Source organism: Chaetodon trifascialis, chromosome 3, assembly GCF_039877785.1.
Source record: "Chaetodon trifascialis isolate fChaTrf1 chromosome 3, fChaTrf1.hap1, whole genome shotgun sequence".
Taxonomy (NCBI): domain Eukaryota; kingdom Metazoa; phylum Chordata; class Actinopteri; order Chaetodontiformes; family Chaetodontidae; genus Chaetodon; species Chaetodon trifascialis.
The window spans coordinates 8,128,863-8,149,133 of NC_092058.1; the positions used below are offsets into that span (position 1 = coordinate 8,128,863).

The window sequence follows — 20,271 nt, forward strand, 5'->3', positions numbered from 1 at the left end:
AGAGCTTGTACTGAAGTAAAAGTATTAAAACCACAGAGCGAACAAGCACTCAGAAGTTACCTTGAGTAGAAGTACAAAAGTATTAGTGTCACAGTACCAAAAGTAAAAGTACTCATTATGCAGAATAGACAATTTAATTTTTTTTAACAATATATTTATTGTTTTTGGCATAGAAAATGTACATTAACGAGTACAACATCATTTAAGAACACCTCCTACCCCCACCCTCAACAACATATACATTCCCGGAAAAGGAAAAAAAATAAAAAATTACGGACATTGGAAATAAATAAATAATAAGTAAATACATTAAATAAATAAATAAATGAAACCTACGTGAAATCAAATCAAATCATTATTAGATAGATAGATAGATAGATAGATAGATAGATAGATAGATAGATAGATAGATAGATAGATAGATAGATAGATAGATAGATAGATAGGAGGCATGTTAGTTTCCATAGATGTTGTCAATCACATTTCATTCACACAGTTCATAATAATAATTATTCATTAATTCCAGTCTGATCACTTTCCATGAATTGCATAAAGGGATGCCACATTTCCCTGAACTTATTAAGTTTCCCTCTGGGCACACAGGTTAATTTTTCCAAAGCCAGGCATGACGCCATTTCCCATGCCAATTTAATATTTAGTTAATATTAAATTTTTTAAATTAACGTGTAGCCGTCTTTAATGTTCCAGCTGTTAAAGGTGGTGCCTATCTGAACTGCTTTGCATACTGTTGGTATATGAAATGTATATAATCAATAATAATAATTTCTCAGTAATCTGAATCTGCAAAGTAACTGGTGACTGACAGTCAAATAAAGTAGTGGAGTAGTTGACAACACCGGGGCCGGCGTGTGTTTGTAACTTCATAACGCCTTCAGGAAAAAGTGAAGCCAGGAGCTCTTATTTCAATATGCTGGTGCTGTAATGTGGAGAGCCTGTCATCAAGGAAAGATAAGATAAGATAAGCCTTTATTGAGGCCCGAAGGGAAAATTCAGGCATCGCAACACAATGACCACAACAATTAGAGAAGGGCAATATACTGCATATATTACAAGTATGTACATTTAGAATAAAAACGGAAACTATAAAAGAGAAATTAGACTCAAAAATACAATGCAAACACTACACATACAGGAACAGTCCCCATGACTGGAGCTGCACTGAAAACTCATACTGACACAGTGTAGACCAGAATAGTGTGATTAAACATCATTAGAGCTGTCTGTGTTCATATAGAACAGTAAAACATAAATAAATACACACACACACACACACACACACACACACACACACACACACACACACACACACACACACACACACACACACACACATATTGATATCCTCATATACAGGTAAAGGTATGTTATATATGGTCCAAGTTTCTAATAACTTTACAGTGGCATACAATGTCCATTATTTCTATGCTTAATCAATTGATTTAGTCTAGAAAATGACCATCAGAAGTTTCCTTAACCCTGAGCGGCATCTTCAGGTGTGTTGTTTTGTCCAACCAACAGTTCAAGACCCCAAAATATTCAGTTAACAAAGATATGAAAGAGAGAAAAGCAGCCAATCCTCGTGTTTGAGGAGCTGGAACCACGCAGGGTTTGGAGTTTTTGCTCATCAAAATAATTACTCATTCATTTTCTGTCAATCAACAAGTTGTTTCAGCTCGAAATGAGAACAACGTTAATGAAAATAATGAGAAGAGGAAGAAGAAGAAGAAGAGGAAGAAGAAGGAAAAAGAAGAAGAAGGGCTTTCCCCATTCATATCTCCCTGCAGACATCTTTCCATGATTGCATTGCAGAGTTTTTTCCAGATTATTTCTATGACTGAAATCAATTCATCAACACGTTCACCTTTGTAACGTCATTAATCATTCACTGCGAACAGCGCGCCGGTGACCTGGACGAGCTCTTATGACTTCACCTCAGACAGTATCTCTCAGTTTTTAACCCCTGCTTTCCCCTGAAGTCTGTCAAAGATTTCCAGGAAGTGATCAAATAAAAACTAGTTTCACAGATACACAGAGCTATTTCCCTAACAAGCAACATCTTTATGACCCGTGCATCTGGCTGTGTGAGTGAGCTCTTATCTGGCTTGCTTTACTGGAAACCTGAGAGGTTTTTCTGGAAGTGAAAGCAACGTTACTGGGCAGCTATCTCAATAGTGGTGTAACTGGTTTTAGAGTTAACAAAGCTGCTTCTTTCTGTCTCACATTGGAGACACTACAGCAGACTGTGGTTGGTCAGTATTCGCCTGCAGTGGCCCAATGTGAGCCCAGCCTGCCGACATACAGTATTTCTGTATTGTAATGCTGATTCTTTTCTCTGCTGTTTTTAAAACTTGGGTTTTAAAATGACTTTATTTTCTCCTACTTATGTTCTACTGTGCAGAGATTGTCCTTCATCTGAAACACAAATGATTGGTTTCTTCCCACATTTGTTCCACTGTTTCTGACAGAAAGTACATTAAACTTATGTTGCCATTAAATCATCTTTGCTCAGACAAACTGCTCACTTCATAAGATTGAGAGGAGGGACAGTAAATTTATATCAGCCCTCGGTAATTAAAACTCAGTCTTTTCTTTATATGTATGTAGGTCACAGCATTCACATTAAAGCAAACAAATGAGTGAAAACCTTCCACACGTTCGCTTTAGTGTAATATTAGAAAGGAGCCACAAGGTGTCGCACTACACGCTGGAAAACAAAGCCTGCCCTCACAAGTCATCCAAGATGTCACTTCTGTCCTCTGCAGGCAGACAGGGCTGCTACCCAGGGACATTTTCTCAAGTACAAATACAAGGTACTTGTAGCCTATTTGAGTATTTAAGAGGGACATAATGCTCTTTTTACTCAAGTACATTTATATGACAGCTTTAGCTGCCGTTTACTTCACATACTGAGATTTTAAAGACGAAATGTGATGAATATATAAAATATGATGCACTGTTACGGGTCAAACGGCCCAAAATTATGTAACACAAATGGCTGCTTAAACATGAACAAATCTGTAATGCTAAAAATTCACATGGGCCATTTATTCTGAATAATGAGTTTTTAAAACTTGTGATACTTTAAGGACATTTCGTAATGACACTAATGTACTTTTATCTAAGTGACTTTTAACACATATTGGGGTATTTTTACATCCCAGTATCACTATTTTTACTGAAGTAAATAGTGTAAATACTCCCTCCACCACTGCCTGTGGCTTCAGTGGCTTTGCTTCACATCTCACAGCCCATTTTTTCAAACAGTGACCTCTGAAGAAATTTAATACATTTGTTAGTTCATTTTAAGGTTTAACCTCAGAGAAAAAAAAAAAAAGAAATAAAGTATAATAACCATCCAGTTAATTCCTGACCTCTAAATGCATGAATCTTTCTTTATTCTGCTCAGCCTTGGTTTATGCACAGTTTCCCATTGTCAGAATAATTAAGCTAATTGCCTGTGTAGTATTGCACAGATTCGTCTTTGTTCCGCACTACAGCTGGATGACCGTACTGCCTCTCTAATCGGTCTCTGTAAACAGTTTTGGCTGCGCCAGATGTGAGGAGCAGCCTGTGGTCACCTGAAGGCAACACGTCGTCTACTGTCTGATCCCGGGTGATACTTGAGGTCACCTTCTTCATTTTTCATGGCCGCTAAGCAGGACAAATGTGAGACTCACGTTTCGAGCCACACAAGTCTGGCCATTGACCTCCAGGGCTGACGCAGTGCAGCGGAGCAGTCACCGTGCACTTACCTGTCATAAATCTTTATCTCCTTGAATCATTACTCGCCCTCTCTGTCATGGGACTCCACTCCCCAACCTTAAAATGATAGATGGGGGAACCCCAGCGGAGCAGAACTGAGCCACCAAAGCATATTCTGACAGATAATGGAGAATCCAGCTGCGACTGTGCATACAATATACCATAAATGCTTTACTGATTCACTGTGATGTTAATTATAAAGATGTATTTGATATGCTGAGAGCTGGATATCAAAAACGCTCCTTTGAGCCACTCTGAATTATTAAAGTAGTCCAAAATGTCATTTGAATAATAGACGAGTTTTAAGGAACAAAGTCCTTCTGCCACAAACTCTCAATCGGGATCAGGAGCCTCTCGTTAAATCACTTAAAGCGAGTATATGAGAGTCTGTTACTGTGTAACATGGTTTTATATTCCCTGGCAACATCTGAAAGACTCGCCCATAAACAGACGTTAAAAGAGCTTCTCAAACTGCAGGAATTCATCATGCAAACACAGAGCGTGCACCTCATTGAGAACTGACACTAAATTGAAATAATCTCTATTTTGGTAATTATCACTAGATCTTGTGAAAAGACCAAAACCGACAAAGGTGATCGTCCTGTCGGTGACTTTCATTACAAACCATTGGTTCTGACAGTGCATGTAAATCTGTTCAAATCAGGTCACAGCTACTTAGATTGATTTCTAAAAAAGGCTAAATCAGCTGGGCACTGATGTTTTCAGCAGAGGTTTCTCAAGCAGGAGAAAACAGTCTCGTTGTTAGGGACTATTTTCAGGCGCGGATTTGTGAGGATCAGCAGGTTTAGACAACAAAAGCAATTTGTTAAAGGGAAATATGTAAAAACTGGTCACCTGTCAAAGGTCGCTCCAAGCAAATAGGGGGCAGCATATCACCAGAGAAACTGCTAACTGCTGCTCATTGTACTCTTTGCTGTAGCTACTAGCTGTCTTTAGCTAGTTAGCACAGTTAGCCGTGGGGCTAGTGGCCCTATTAGCTGACTGGAGTCTGCTAAAATATAACATCAAAACTGTTAATTCCTCACATTCTGTTGATAATGTTTACTGATTTTTTTTTAATTTTTATTATTATTATTATTATTTTCTGATATTTAGTATCAACATTTTGTGCTAATGCTAATTACCGGCATCTTCATTATGTTAACAGAAGACGTAATCTGGTCAGCATTGTGTTTCTTTCAAAATGTATTTGCGGTTGCACACTAGTTATAAATAAATGTAATTTCTTGTGGCTTGTGGACACCCAGGCTTTCAGTCTTTTCATGGGATTTGTTGATAATAAGAAAAATAAAGGATATTAACAGCCTCATCTATCAAAGGAATAACATAGGAAAAAGACTAATTCCCAAACATGCTTATTTGAGTGTTTTTATCACACTGTGTGAGGATGCCTGATCCTCCATCACCCCCAGTGAGAAGCAGGGTGAGTCCACCTGTCTGTCCTTCATCCTCTCCGGTGCTGAGCGAGCAGATGGAGCATCTCACCAGCGTAGTTTATCTCCTGCCACAAACACTCTCCTCGTTCATCATAATGCGCCCTTTGCCTTTTGGTTTTTATGCTTTTCATTTCAATCATATCAGGCCTGCGGTCGATAAAGAAGCTGCGAAAGTAATGCTCGGCCCATGTCTGGATGCTCTTGGTCAGCAAAGTCAGGGCACAGAATCAATCGCTCAAGTAATACTGTAGGTGAGCACAGCCAAACTCTGATCAATATTAAACCCATGAGGACTGCTTTGCCACTCAATATTCGTCCCGCCGCACTCCAGAGCACCACTCCGTTCGCACGTTGCTCAAAAACATAGCGGCAAGGTCACGGCAGCGGCGCTCCAGCCTGATGCCACCGTGTGCTCTGTCCCGCATCCAGCAGAGTTACCGTCACTGGGAGAAACAGGAGCCTTTGGAGGGATTCAGTTCAAACACAAGCTGCCCAGTTCCAAGCGGCTTTGCCCTCTGGAGGGCTTGAACTGCAGCTCACAGGCTGCTGTCCGTGCAGGTCTGAAATTGGCTTGTCCGCTGACAAAACAGTAACCCAATCTACTGATATGAGCCTCACTGTCTGAGCGTTCGTGTGATGCCCGCGCATTGTTTCCCTTAAAGCTTGACACAGCTTGTCACTGAGCTGGAGAGTAAAGTGAAGAGTCATGCAACGGTGATATTTTTAGATCCATTAAGGGCTGCGGTACAGTCTGCTGTGTCACAGTGATTGGACCATCTGCTGGTCTTTGAGCGAATTTCTTGGGGTGAATCTTTATCAAAGGCAGGACGGATGGTTGATCTCCTGGTGGAGCAGCTGATGAATTATAAATGGCAGCCTCACATTGGCTTTGACCTTGTCAGAGCCACCTGCCTGTTAAATGCTAAAATGCTATCAGGCCGTCTTTGGTATATCACTGTGCGATCAGTGATCAGCGGGGCAGAAGGGCAGCCCGCTGACCTGACCGTTAACTAGTGACTAAGACGAACAGGCCTCTGAACAGGCTGCAAAAACACGGCCAGCACGCTTCCGCAGGAAATGACCTCAACATCTTCGGCCCACCGAGGAGGGAATCAGCTCAGAAAATCACAAACAGGCGAAATGACCACAAGAAAATGAGATACTATTTTAACAGATTGACAGAGAATCTGTCCTTGGTGCGACTGTATGGGACAGTAAAACATCAAGTGAAACAGCAGCCCCAAGCCTCCGAGGCCAAGATAGATAATCTCATAAATGATTCATTTGGTCTGCATATTTAATTTGGAGCTTTTGAAGCTATCCCAGTCAAAGGCATTGTCAAGCTCACAGCACGACAGTTTCTCCATGGAGAGCTGCGCCAACTGAAAGAAAACATTAATTATGTTTCAGTTCCACTTTTTTTTTTTTTTTTTTTGGATCAAAAACAACAGAAACTCCTCAGTATGTCAGTTTTCCATCTGCTGCATTTGTGCACGACTTCTATTTTTATCCGGGCTGCATCCCACTCGTTTCTTAATTGGATAACAAGCTTGTTATCCAGAACGCCCAGCGAGAAGCGTTTGTCCCTGCAGTCTGACATCTACACCACGACACCAGATATATGTTTTATATATAAATACAAAAACTAAGCCAGCTCTTTCTCCCTCTTGTGATGTGACACATTCTGAGTCAGGACTCACTGGGGAGAGTTTTTTGGATAGAGAGTGACAGAGAGAGAGAGGGAGAGAGGGAGAGAGGGGGATGCCGTCATGATATCTGTGCAGAGACCCAGCAGCGAGCGGGCGTTAAAAACAGCTGACGCGAGGTGATAATGAGCGTTCAGGCCTGAAGCCATACGCTGACACTTACACCTCCATTCATCGGCATTATTGTTGAGCAAAAGTTTAAAAACTTGCAATCTGCTTGATGTCTAACGTCAGTGGAGTCATCAGAGGGAAACTTGTCACGGTGAGGATACATGTTTAATGAAAGGCACTCTTTACAGGATAAATAAAACATAGCAAATTATGACATTGTATACTGCACAATGTTGACACATACAGTAACAGCCCTCAAATATTAAGTGCTTCATAACATAGTAAAGTGCTGAGTACCAACATGACTAACTGATGTCACCTTATTGCATGTCATTTTAGTTAATTACAGGTATTGCTCTTTCCATGGGTGAAAAACACAACACGTTTGTTTACCACCCTCACGATTGCATATTGTAGGATTATTAGAAAGGCATTGATTGTGTTACAGCTACATCCTTTGCCATTTCTACAGTATACAAGCTGCATTTCTATGTTTAATAAACTCACATACAGTACATTTTCCAGATCGGAATGTGGCATGCATATATAGGACCAGTTCATGTTTTCCTGATGAGACACACACGTCATCAGTTCACACATCCAGCTGAAGTATTGGCTTTCCCTATCACATGGAATATAATGACCATTGCTATATGATTAAAATACTATAATATGTTTAGCTACAGTAAATATGTCAAACTGGTTACTGATGATAAGAGTTAACCCTCATTTCAGCACGCTATGCCATGCAATACAAATGAGAGGACGAAGGTAAATGTAGAAATGTTCAAATACAAGAGCGCAAAGGTTTTAGTCTTTGCCCTCCTCTCGGTTTCCTCAGTCTGATCATAAATATATATCTCACATTTCTAATACGGTTTTCTTGCCAACAGCTGATGCCGTGAAGCTCAAAAAGTGCTTAAGAAGATATGTGGAAGAGAAGCTTTCAGTGCAATGAATCGATATGGTTTTAAAGGGTAAATTCACATATTAATATCAGATTTAGAGGGTGAGCATAATGTTGCTACATCTGCATGATCTTGTGCAAAACGGCAAACATAAAAATGAAAGATTAAAAAAAAATAACCTGTGATTTTAAATGCTGAACCTGCTGCATGCAACTACTGCACGTCCCATAATATAAGCCGTTTCATGGTTCGATTACATTTTGCAGCCTATCTACAAGACTAATCGCAGATGTGCTAACCTGCCAGCTATTTATCACACAGATATTGTTACGCCGCGTCATGTGGAGAAGCGCTGCTGGCTGAGCATTCACAACTATAGATTTGCTGATAAGACAATGTGTGCGCTGCTGTCCTCTTGCCTTACACTGACACATTCTGCCTGACCTTGAAAATCACGCCAAGTTCTGCCTCGATTTTGCTGAATATGACCAAGTGTGGACTAACGTGGAACTGAGATGTAATATGAGTGTACTTCCAGTCTGAATGCTATGATTATCAAAACCGTTCTTGATTTCTTGTGGGGGATAAACGGATACGGACCTCAGTGAAATGTCTATAGTACAAATGAGCCATCACATTTCTTTCTTTTTCAGATAATAATGACACCTTTCTCTTCTTCTCATCGAGGTTAACTGACAAAGTAGTTGCTGAGTTGTGTTAATTGCACTTTGACACATCCACAAGCAGACAGACAACTTGTGTAAAGGCTGTCTCACCACACACACAGTGCCTATTAATACTGTAACAGTATGCACGTATGCTGCCATGTTTGGAGTACAAAACAGTGAGAAAGATGAACTGATGTCACCCAGTGCATCTTACTACTGGATATGTTTGTGTTTTTCATGCCCTTGATATAAATGAAACCTCTCTCTATCAGTGCATGCCATTTTTCTCGTTCTGCCAGGTGCCGTTGCTTTTGTTTAGTGAGGGCGTGCTTCCATACTTGTTTGCAGCTGACATTTTCTGGGCAGCCTCTGCCGCTGCATCCATGATCTGTTTCTCCTCCTGCTCAGTTTCACGGTGGTAAAAATAGTTAAAGTTGGAGACGATGACGGGGACGGGCAAGGCGATGGTCAGGACACCAGCAATGGCACAGAGGGTGCCGACCATTTTGCCTCCCATAGTGATGGGGCACATGTCTCCGTATCCCACTGTGGTCATTGTCACCACGGCCCACCAGAAGCCGTCAGGGATGCTAACAAACTGCGTCTGGGGCTCATCCACTTCTGCAAAGTAGATGGCACTTGAGAATAGGATGACTCCTATAAAAAGGAAGAAGATGAGCAGCCCAAGTTCCCTCATGCTGGCTTTCAAGGTCTGACCCAAGATCTGAAGTCCTTTGGAGTGTCGGGAGAGCTTAAAAATTCTGAAAACTCTCACAAGACGGATGATCCTGAGGATTGCCAGGGACATGTTCTGACTGGAGTTCACGTCATCATCAGGGGTCGTAGCCAGCTCTGTTCCCAGGGTTACGAAGTAGGGAATTATAGAAACTATGTCAATGATATTCATGATGTTATTGAAGAAATCACTTTTGCTGGGGCACACCACGAAACGGACGCAGACTTCAAAGCAGAACCAAATGATGCAAATAGTCTCCACGATGAAAAAGGGGTCTGTGAAATATGCCAGCAGGTCTTTAGTGGCAGGATGAGGAGCAGAACTGTCTTGGGTTCCATTAACGATTTGGGTTAAACTCGGGAGGAAGTCATTGTCTTCTCTGAACTCTGGCAGAGTCTCTAGGCAGAAGATGAAGATGGAAATGACAATGACAAACACAGACACCAGAGCTACAGATTTGGCTGCACTGGAGCTTTCTGGGTATTCAAACAGGAGCCAGAACTGTCGCTGGAGTTCGTTGGTGGGCAAAAGGACCTCTGGTTCTTTGATAAACCCTTCGTCCTCGCGGAACTGCTCCATCGCTTCATGACCCAACTCATAGAAAACGATTTCATTCGCAAAGACATCTAAGGGAACATTGGCTGGTCTGCGGATTCTTCCTCCTGACTGGTAGTAGTACAGAATACCATCAAAAGACGGGCGGTTTCTGTCAAAAAAGTACTCGTTTCTCATCGGGTCAAAGTAGCTAATCCTCTTCATGGGGTCGCCGAGCAGCGTCTCTGGAAACTTGTTCAAGGTGCTGAGCTGCGTCTCAAACATCAGCCCCGAAACGTTGATGACAACTTTCTCGTCCTTTTCTTCCATGTAGTGCTTTTCAAACAAATCTTCGTTCTCATAGCAATCCTTCGCCATCTTACTGAAGACGCTGTCAGTGGGAGACTCGCTGTTGATCAGGAGCTTCAGATTAGAGATCAAACTGCCACTGCTGGAGTTTGCTTTAGTGGTCAAGGTCGGAGGAGTGGACGGTGACAGCCCCTCTTGACCAGACTGATGCCCACGTCGTCCTCTATGTGGCGACTGGTGAGGAGAAGTCAAACGGTGGGGTAAAAGATTCTGATCGGGGGCCTCTGAGGTGGGTGAGGTTGGGTATCCAGAGTCATTTGGGTCCCCCAGGTTGATCCCGACATCATCCATGTTTTCAAAATTGACAAGCGGCACCTCCATCCCCTGCGCTGTCGCTAGCCACAGCTCCGTCTATCAGCCTGGTTTGAGTGCAGGAGACAGAGGGGACACCACAACCAGTGCCACGCTGAAGATCCTGGCAGAGCCTCCCTGCTCCGGATTATCATTCAGGCAGCTGTACTGCACTTTTGGATTCAGTCCTCTGAGTAATCTGTAAGGGGGCAAATAAAGCAAAGTTAGGGTTATATTTTGTTAAATCGTGCAATACAGTTTTGTTGGCAGAGATTTTTCTGTCAGCTCCTGTTTACATCAGCAGTGAACCTGCCATCTGATACTGTGCTTGTACGGTTATTTTTCACTCTCAAGACCTAAAACACAAACTGTGCAGGTTCGGCTGTGAAAGTGCTTACTCGAGGTATGGTTAGCATTATTGCTGATCATGTGCTACACAACTAAACATGTTTAATTTCCTCACAGAAAAACATCTGAGCCTTCACTTCTGGCTGAAAGCTCATCAAATCACATTTCTTCCACTCAGTTTCTAACTTCTGCCTTGGTTAATCCATCCCAATCCTGTTCGGGGTAGTCTGTCAGCATCACGTTTACTTTATCCCTAAGTAGCTGTTTATCATTACATTCGTCTGGTTCGGACAGGTAACCAAATCCTCACACACGCTTTTCCGCTGCAACCTCTGTGTCCACTTGACACCGAGGGCCCTGCGTACTGAGAGAGACTCATCTGATTCTGTTTCCACTTGCATTGTAGCAGATAACGTTAACAGTGCAGGAAATAGGACTGAATCGTGTAAGGAAATCATGATACGGCTTATGCAGAAAATAAATGTATTGATTGTGCGATGTCAGCAAAGAGGGGTTACTGAGTCCAAGAGGAAGGACAGCTGAACACGCAGAGAACAGAAAAGTGCTGTTTGATCCACATCCTTGAATCTTAAACACTTTTTCGCTGTTTCTAAAAGCAACTTCTTGCGGCTAAATTGGAAAAATCTTCCCACTGAACTTAGTTAGTTTTTGTCTCACAGTGAGCAAACAATAACAGACACAACAGCTTCACTGACATCACAGATTGGAACAATGAGCACACACAGATACATGCAAATACACGTCTAATTTAGTGTTCAGTTTAAATCCAGCTGTGTGCAGATGTCCGCACCACTCACCCGCGTCCCCGGCTCTGCAGAAGTTGTTGTGCCCTCTCTACCCTGCCTGGCAGCTCCGCTCTGCTCCCCCTTCCTCCCTTCAATCTCTCCCTCATCCAGACTCGCAATCAAGAGTGTCTGTAGCTCTATTAAAGCTCCCATTGGGTAATTTAATACCCTATACGAAACCAGAGATGCCAGAGGAACCCACACGCAAACGTACACATGCGCGCGCACAAACACAAGCAAACACAAACACATGCAGGGAACTCACTGTTTTGAATGTGGGGGTCACCTGGCTTTGTTCTCCCCGCTCCCTCCGCCGTCAGTGGGATCAGTAAGGACGGTATAGGTAGCTCTCTGATAGGAGGTTTACTCTGCAGGAGCCAATCGCCGTTTGATGTGGCGAAGGGAGAGTGGGACCCACTCTTTCCCCCTCTTTCCTGCAGAGTAAGCATCCACATGCAGGATCATCCAATCCACCCTCACCTTGGGGATTAAACTCTATTCTTCCCCTGTTACAGTACATGTCATAGCTCTCAATACCTGCAGCAGCGCACATCTGCCCAGGAGCTTCAGCTGTCTCTTATTTGAAACATTTTAAAGAAATCTTCATCTAACTTTTCTTTCACAACAGCAAATCCATAAGACAGATCCTCTTTGGAAAAACAAGAATTAGCCAGTGCATTAGAATCAGTTTTATTGATAAATGCTATTCAGGGCACACATTTCTCCGCGAGGTGTTATGTATAGATTTGTAAGAGGGTTTTTAGAGTTGAGAGTGTAAAAACAGTCCTTTTCCCAGAAAATCCTGCAGATGTGTTCATGTTTTCTTCATTTCAGTCGTCACCGCCAGCTCCTGCACCTTTGCCACTGCCAGCTATTGAAGGTTCGTCCGATTAATGAAGTAACTCTGTGGCTTTGAAAAAGTGCGACAAGCCTAATTAAAAGGTTAATTTCACATCACCAAAAAATGGCCGCACTTCCTTTTTTTAGTCCTGCTGAATTCTCTCAGGGAGCGAAAACTTTAATCAAAGTTAATCTTGTACTTTCTCAGAAGGGCGGCCAATTTGGCATCACAGGTTGAATATTGTGTTACCCGATCGAGAACCAGTTGCCTGAAGTCAGAAATCATTCCCTCATCTCGCTCTCGTCCTGCTGCAGCCAGGAGTTGGCTGTCTCCTGGTTCCCTGTAACATTGCGGCGTGAGCAGCACCACTGCAGGCACATGGCTTCAAGGTCACAGACAACTGTTTTAAGACTTTACAGCCGACGCTTTGCTGCACATCATCACACAGCGTCACCTCCAGGAATCTCATTATGTGCCCTCACGGGAACATTATGCACAAGTGCATCAATGAATATAAACCTCACATGTTTGTACTTCAGACATACATTCAGGTTTGGCCATGCACACGCAGTATTCGGACGCAAGGACATGCATGTGCACACACAAGCATCACTCAGCTGACTGAACACGCTTCATACACGGAGATCTGTTTCTTGTGTGATCCTGCAATGTCCGGGACATGTCATCGAGAACGCAGTCAGCTGAGGCATGACCTGTCACTTAAACACCTCATAATAGAATTTGCTACCGGCAAAGAGGGACAGGAAGATGGACAGTGAGGGGGCCATCGCAGAGTGTACGCGTCAGGCTGAGAGGGTAAATAATCAATCCATTCCCCGGCCAAACGATTTATGTCAGTAAAAGTGAGAAAGGGGAGGTAAACGGGTGAGATGGACTGCAGCTACTGCAGTGTCACTCGTCTCAGGACTCTAGATTGTGCACCCTAACGTCCCTCCCTCTGTCCTTCTACACAGCCCTCGATCCATCATCCATCCCTCCTCCTCCTCCCTCCTCCCTCCATACACCCAGTCCTCCCCCCGATGACACTGTCACCTTACCCGTTAACAGACTGTGTTGACAAAGCAATTCCTCCATCAGCATGCTTCTGTGTGAACTATACTGACGCTGTATGGGTATAAACGCCTTGTGCACGACATTACAGAGCTCGACTTTGAGCCATAGACGCCTGGCAGGGAGAGAAACGTTTGCTCAGGGCAAATAAATTCTGACTCCAACACTGAAGTGAGTAAACTCCAGTATTCAGACTCTTCAGTAACTACTGAGCCTTTTGGCCAATATATAGCAATACTGATTACTGTGCACTGTTTAAATGAGTAATAATAAATAAACAATATTAGTAAACCATACTTAAAGTCTTCCTGAGCCAATTTTTATATATCATTGGGTAGTTTAATCTATGAAACTGCATCACATTTTATCACACATTTCTAATGTAATCTCTAGTTTTCATTTGTTTTCCTGGTTCTTTTGTTTTATTCAACAAGGCCGGTTGACAGATGCAATGAGGGGAGGAAGAGGAGGGATGACATGCAGCGAAAGGTCCCCAACAAAGGCTCAAACATGGGACTTAGTCACTACATGGTCAGTGTCTCAAAGGCACCACAATACCATTTGTACATACAAATGTAGTAAATTAAAAAGTGTTTTTGTGTCTGAAATGTAGAGGAATGGCACTATGCAGATCCCTGAAATGGTAATACTTGAGTACTCATTTGGAGTGAATCTTTTAGCTCTGTTTTTGGTCTCTACCAGCTCCTGAGGGAAATATCTGGCTCTTTAGCTGCTAGATGCTCCACTGTGTTCACCAGCTCGCCTCTAAATTGTGTCTGTCTGCCGTTTGGTGCTGAGCAGGCGGCGTTTTGTGAGCGAGCTTTGACCTTGTGCTCTGTAAACAGCTGTCTGCTGCGGCCAAAACCGACACCATGAGAGAAGTGAGTGAAACAAAACAGTGAAGTTGTGGGCCAGACAGCTAAAGAATGAGCCAGAACTCAGTTAAAGATCTGTAAAACAGAGGAGAGCCGCAGATTCAGGTGATACGAGTGACGCCTCTCATATCACACAATGTTTTCACTTTGTTATTTGACTCATTTGTTATTAGGAAAATAATCAATTAAAGCTGTTTTAACATAAAAGCTTAGGTTGAACTTTCCTCACATTCCTTCTTTCCATCACATGTGTCTTTGGCAAAGTTACCTTGACACCATACGGTATTCTTGTCAGGTGGATTAGCACTCGTTCTGCTTTGTGATGCTTATTTGACGATGCCTGACGAGGGCATTAAATTCAACATGTCAGAATAGCTTAAAGATAGTATAGGTTGTGTGCCAATGACTATATGAACATTTTGATGAATGTATACGACCGTCGGAGGGCATAGTGACAGGCGTACCGGACAAACACGTAGTTAATGCTGTGAAACAGTCAGTTTGCGTAGGTTCAGGCAACAAGACGACTTGGTTAGGTTTAGGAAAAGATCACGGTTTGGGTTAAAATTAGCACGCTAGTTACATAAGTTCAGTTACGTACGTTAACTTACATACATAAGTTAACATATGCGCTTCAATTTAAGTACATTATGCAAGCTATCTTATGTACGCAAGTTAACGTAAGTCAGTGTTGACTTTTGGTCTCCAGTCTTGAGTTTGACCTCTCCATCCTCCACGGATTGTTTCGCTCTATAAACTGTCACCTGACTTCCTCCTTTGCTCCTGTTATAATTACTACAATTTTTACTGCCACTAGAGGTCACTGCAGAACAGTAAACCTAAATTTAAGCGACAACCCACATGGCCGTTTTTTGGGGGAGGGCAGCGTGATTAAATTTGGATTGGGCGTGCTCGACACTCTGTGTTGGGAAATGACAGAGTAACAAAAACGAGACTTCTCATCTGGCGCACATGATCTAAGTAATTCTATCTCAAAAGCCCATATGCTCATCCATTAAGGGTGACAGGATTTCAAAGTGCATGTCAAGTAGATCGGATTAGACATTCCAGCCTGGTAATCTTATATCTGTTGTAAAGGCAGCTGGTTATTCCAGTCTAGTAATCCTATATATTGTGGCAGAGGTTCTCCTCATTGCAAGTAACATACAAGGTTGGGTCAGGAGCATACAAGGGCATCACAGCTTCGGTGTACAAACCTGCATGCCACTCAAAACACAGTGTTAGGTAATGTTAACTGGCATGTTCATGCAAACCACAAGTTCACATGGATTCACAGTTACTGGCTTCCAGTTGAGCTGACCCACAAGCTCTTGCAGGGGCAGTGATCTGAGTTGCTCAGTGATCCCTTTTGGGTTCATTTGACACGAGGTCATACGAGGTCTTAAATACTAATGTAAAATATTGTCATCTCTCTCATGTTTCTAAAGTTCTTCTGGAGCTTCCTCTACAGTCTTGATTGATGCTACGATTACAGGTTTCTGAGAAATGTTTCTGAAACAATTATGTAAGAGATTTCATCCTAAAAGTAACCTAAATGGCACAAATGGCAACCAAAGAGCTCTTTAAAACCACAAATAAACAATAGCTTGATCAGACAACCAGCCAGATTCTGCATCTGTGTTTTGAACTCCCAAATAAAGATTTTACAAGTTTAGGTCGAGCTGCAGAAAAGCTGCATGAAAGCTCATTTAACCTTTAAGCCTGTTGCATGTCATCCCACCTAACACCAATAATGCCAGAAAAGAGAAATTCAATGCTAAAATTCATGTGACAGAAAAACCTGCCCTGTTATCACACCTCCTGAGTTTTACAAGTCCTTTAACAATGTGTTACCGAATATAACACACACAGTATTCTGTAAATGATTCACCACGATGACATGAGTGCAAATAACCTTATTACAACATAGCTGGTCACATATTTCACAGTCCCTCCAGGCATGTTGTGAGACATAAACATACAAATGAACATCTCCTTCACTGGAAATCTATGAATATGCAAATATTTTTTAATTTAACTGTTTACTGGTTCCATATTGGACCAGGATCGACTTCTAGACTAGCTCATGTCACAGAATCCTGTTCTTATGTGCACGTCTTAAACTGAGATGGAAAGTGAGCACAGAGAAACTTCCCCCCTTCAGCTGATGAACGTGAAAACAGCCTTCTAGCGTCAAACTCTGCACAATGAGGGTCAAACATGCAGGAGGACTGACAAAAAACAAAAGTGTGGGATGGAATAATAATATTTTTTCTGTCCTCTGAAAGAATTCTTCCCTTCAGTGTTTTTGGACTGAGGATTTGTTGCTGATAGAGACGCCTGTGCTCACTCTGAGGACTGTTACTCCACTAAGGAGATTATGCAACACAGGAGATCAGCCCGGAGAATCACCCTCATAGACGAACAGCGCAGACTAAATACGACAGACTTAATTGAAATGTCTGGATTGTTTCCAGCCTCACTAATCAAAAGACAAGTGCTAATCTTGGATGACTCCTTGACCGACATGGTAGGGGGAGGACGCCAGTGTTCACAACAAACCAATCAGCCTGCAGCCACAACATTTAACACTGCAATCCTCAGTGGTTTAAACTCACTGATTAAATTACGTTTTCCTTTGCAAACATCCTCCTGTTTTTCCCTGCACATCCTCTGCTGTTTGTGCATGAAAACATCCTTTAGCATCGATGCTATGAATTCATAATACACTTTAAATTCCTTCTAAGCACTGTCACTGTGCACTAACAGGAATAATTTTCCTTCCAGCAACCACACAGGGAGGATGAATGCCATACACCACCCACTATTTGGACATGAACACTGCTCACCGTTGGACAGGGAGGTTCCATGGCTGCAGGCGCTCCGAGCTCATCCAAAGCCTCCTGAGTTACACTGAGCCTCCTCCTCATGTTCCCATATGGCCTGCTGTAGTGTACAAAATATTATGATAGTGAGAAATTAGCAGTGAGATTCATCAAATTGAGTCTTAGCTGCAAATTTTTGACATTAAACCACCATGATCAGACAAAAAAAAGCAACTTTAAGGGTGAAATGTAATGCACGAGGACAGATCCCAGCACCAAAATCCTTTTTTAATTCTATTCAAACACTAACACTGCATTATCAACACACTGTATTGGTTTAAAAATTAAAAGCATTTACCTTGTTACCCAGCGGTGAAAGAAGCTTGTCTAGACTCACTCACACATCCTCTTAGATTAAGTATCCAGTGGCAGAGTCTTAAGGAGCGGCTGTAAATCTCTGAGGTTTTGACAGAAGGCAGGGCAGTTACAGTTAAATACTCAATAAACAAGACAGATGTTTGGAACAGCAACTCGGTTTCCAATCGATTCACTCGGTCGGGATAACACGCAAGTAAAAGCAGTCACGTGGCGCACCCCTGTTCATACTTTATTTCAGCTTTTGTAGAGGAAACACCTGAGTGTCTTTTTGTGACACTTTATTAAGGACTGCAAAATCTGCAAGACCTTCACATAAGGACAATGGATGTTGCTTAACAAGCCAGAAACTTAAGTGAAGTCCTGTTTGTGCAGCACCGGGCTCATTTTTCTCATCGCTAGTAAAGTCCTGAACCCGTCTGACTGCCTGCCAGGTGCTCTTGTTTGGCTCTCGATCATATTTCACACTCGTGCGTAGGTTTCACTGGTCACAGGCCAGTTTTTCTGTGTGTGCTCACCTCTCTGCCCTCCCTCTTGTCCATTTAGCCTTTGTTAAAAGTCCCTGACGGTTGAAACAAACAATGAGAATGATTTCTTGGGTGGTGCCATTACAAAGATACAGCCTCACTGTATTTTACTTGAGACTTTTATCTGATTTGGTGGTACAAAGGTCAACCACTTCGACTTTTAGCCATGCTAGCAAGGTGGCTCTAGACACACCGCTAGCATCGCAATGCCCATCTGTTGGTTGGTCCACCACTTTGATCATGGACTGCAGGCTGAATCCCTTCAAATCTAACACAGCCTCAGCGGTACTTTGTGTTTAATGCTAGCAAGCAAATATTGTGCTGAATGCTCATGAGGTTTCTTGTTGCCTTATGTAGCCTCCATGAGTTGGTGCATGTAGGGATCAGATATCATCCAGTGGAGCGCTGTCGGTCATTGCTGCCATGGTGTGGCTGCGTGGGCTGCTGCTTTGGGAAAGTTTTAATTTATCGAGTGAAACATCTCAACATGTGCACAAAATTCAGGACACACGTTCGCGTTCCCCTCAGGGATACCTTTGGTGATCCTTTGACTTTTCATCGAGCGCCACCTTCAGGTGAGGATTTCAATTTGTCCAACACAGCATACCCGCAAAGCTAACTCAGACTCAGCTGTACTTTGTGTTACTATCGAGCAAATATTAGCATGCTCACACGCCAAATGTGAACATTATATCTGCTATAAATGAGCATGTTAGCGTTGTCATTTTGAGAATGATAGCTTCACAGAGTCTCTAGTGTGGCCGTACACTCATGTTTTCGCTCTGGTAAGTGACCATTGCACTGCATAAGCTTGAACAGCTGCATTATTTTCAAAGGTAGTTGGTGCTCTACGACACATCACCTCTTATAAATGAAATATTAACAAACAAAAACAATACAAACCAATAATTAAAATGTGCAAAGAATTTCAATGCAGGACTATTGTGAGCACAGTGAGTAACTGGTAATATGCTATTTGTGGTTGATGCACTGGCAGGCCAATGGCCATTAAATGAGCCGTTATATATCTGTATCTCTAATAAAGATAATTAATATTGTGCATCTGTCTCCCACATAATGCAGTCCCTTGGAAATCAAGGCCAATATATGCTTTATCACCAGAGTGCAGCTCTAAAACCCACAAAATATCACGCAATTCTTCACTGCTCATTTCCTCTCTTCTTCTTGGCTTATAAAATATTTCTGCACCAATCCCTTGTGTTGAATCCTCGTGAGGTTTCTGGTTGCCTTGTGTAGCCTCCATGTATTGGTACATGCAGGAATTAGATACCCCGGCATGTGCGTCTCAAAGGTGCTGAAAAGCCCTGGCTGCTGCCATGTTACTGAGGACAGACAGACTGCTATTCAACTCTTCTTATCCAGTGGCACGTTGTCGGCCATTGTTTCCACAGTGTGGCTGCATGGATTGCTGCTTTGGGAAAACAGAGCAGCTATAAATCTTTAAGGCTGCAGAAGTAATGGTAATGGTTTTTACACACATTTCTAGGGATCTTATAAAGACAAATGGGTTAATAGTAGTTTGTTGATAAGCAGAGATATTTTCACTGTTTACAGCTGCCTGTGTTCTTGTAGAAATCACTGAACATCTTTCATGCTGTGTTTAAAATTAATGTTTTTCCCTCCAGTGTGTCGAAGCAGAAGTAGTTTCTAGAAATAGTTAAAACATACATTATATTTACACCATTTCTTCCATTGTATTACGGCTTTGTTCACCACCGAGAGGTTTCTACTGGATCACTCTCTTTGATCAAACATGAATAATAAATGAAGGCAAGCTGCTAAACCTACTTCAGTATCTCTCCTCCCCGTTGCTTGCACCTGACATGAACGCTCCACCCAGGAACCCCATTATGTCAGCGGCAACCAGCTCCAATTTCTTACATTTTAACACAGACATTTACTTTATTTTATTTTATTTTATTTTATTTTATTTTAGGCTCAAACAGTACAGAAAACACTTAACTACATTGCAAGATAAAGCTGAGCTAATCAATATGTTTTTATTAGAAACAGTCAAAT

General features: G+C 42.3%; 1 protein-coding gene across 1 annotated transcript; it reads right to left on the reverse strand.

Moving 5' to 3' along the window:
- Nucleotides 1-8,647: 8,647 nt before the first annotated feature.
- On the reverse strand, nt 8,648-17,774 carry LOC139328774 (potassium voltage-gated channel subfamily A member 10). Its single transcript, XM_070958776.1, has 3 exons — nt 17,688-17,774; nt 17,354-17,450; nt 8,648-10,762 (listed from the first exon to the last, which is right to left on the reverse strand). The coding sequence occupies exon 3, from the start codon at nt 10,591-10,593 to the stop codon at nt 8,902-8,904; it is 1,692 nt and encodes a 563-aa protein (XP_070814877.1). The 5' UTR covers nt 10,594-10,762; nt 17,354-17,450; nt 17,688-17,774; the 3' UTR covers nt 8,648-8,901.
- Between the last annotated feature and the right edge of the window lie 2,497 nt (nt 17,775-20,271).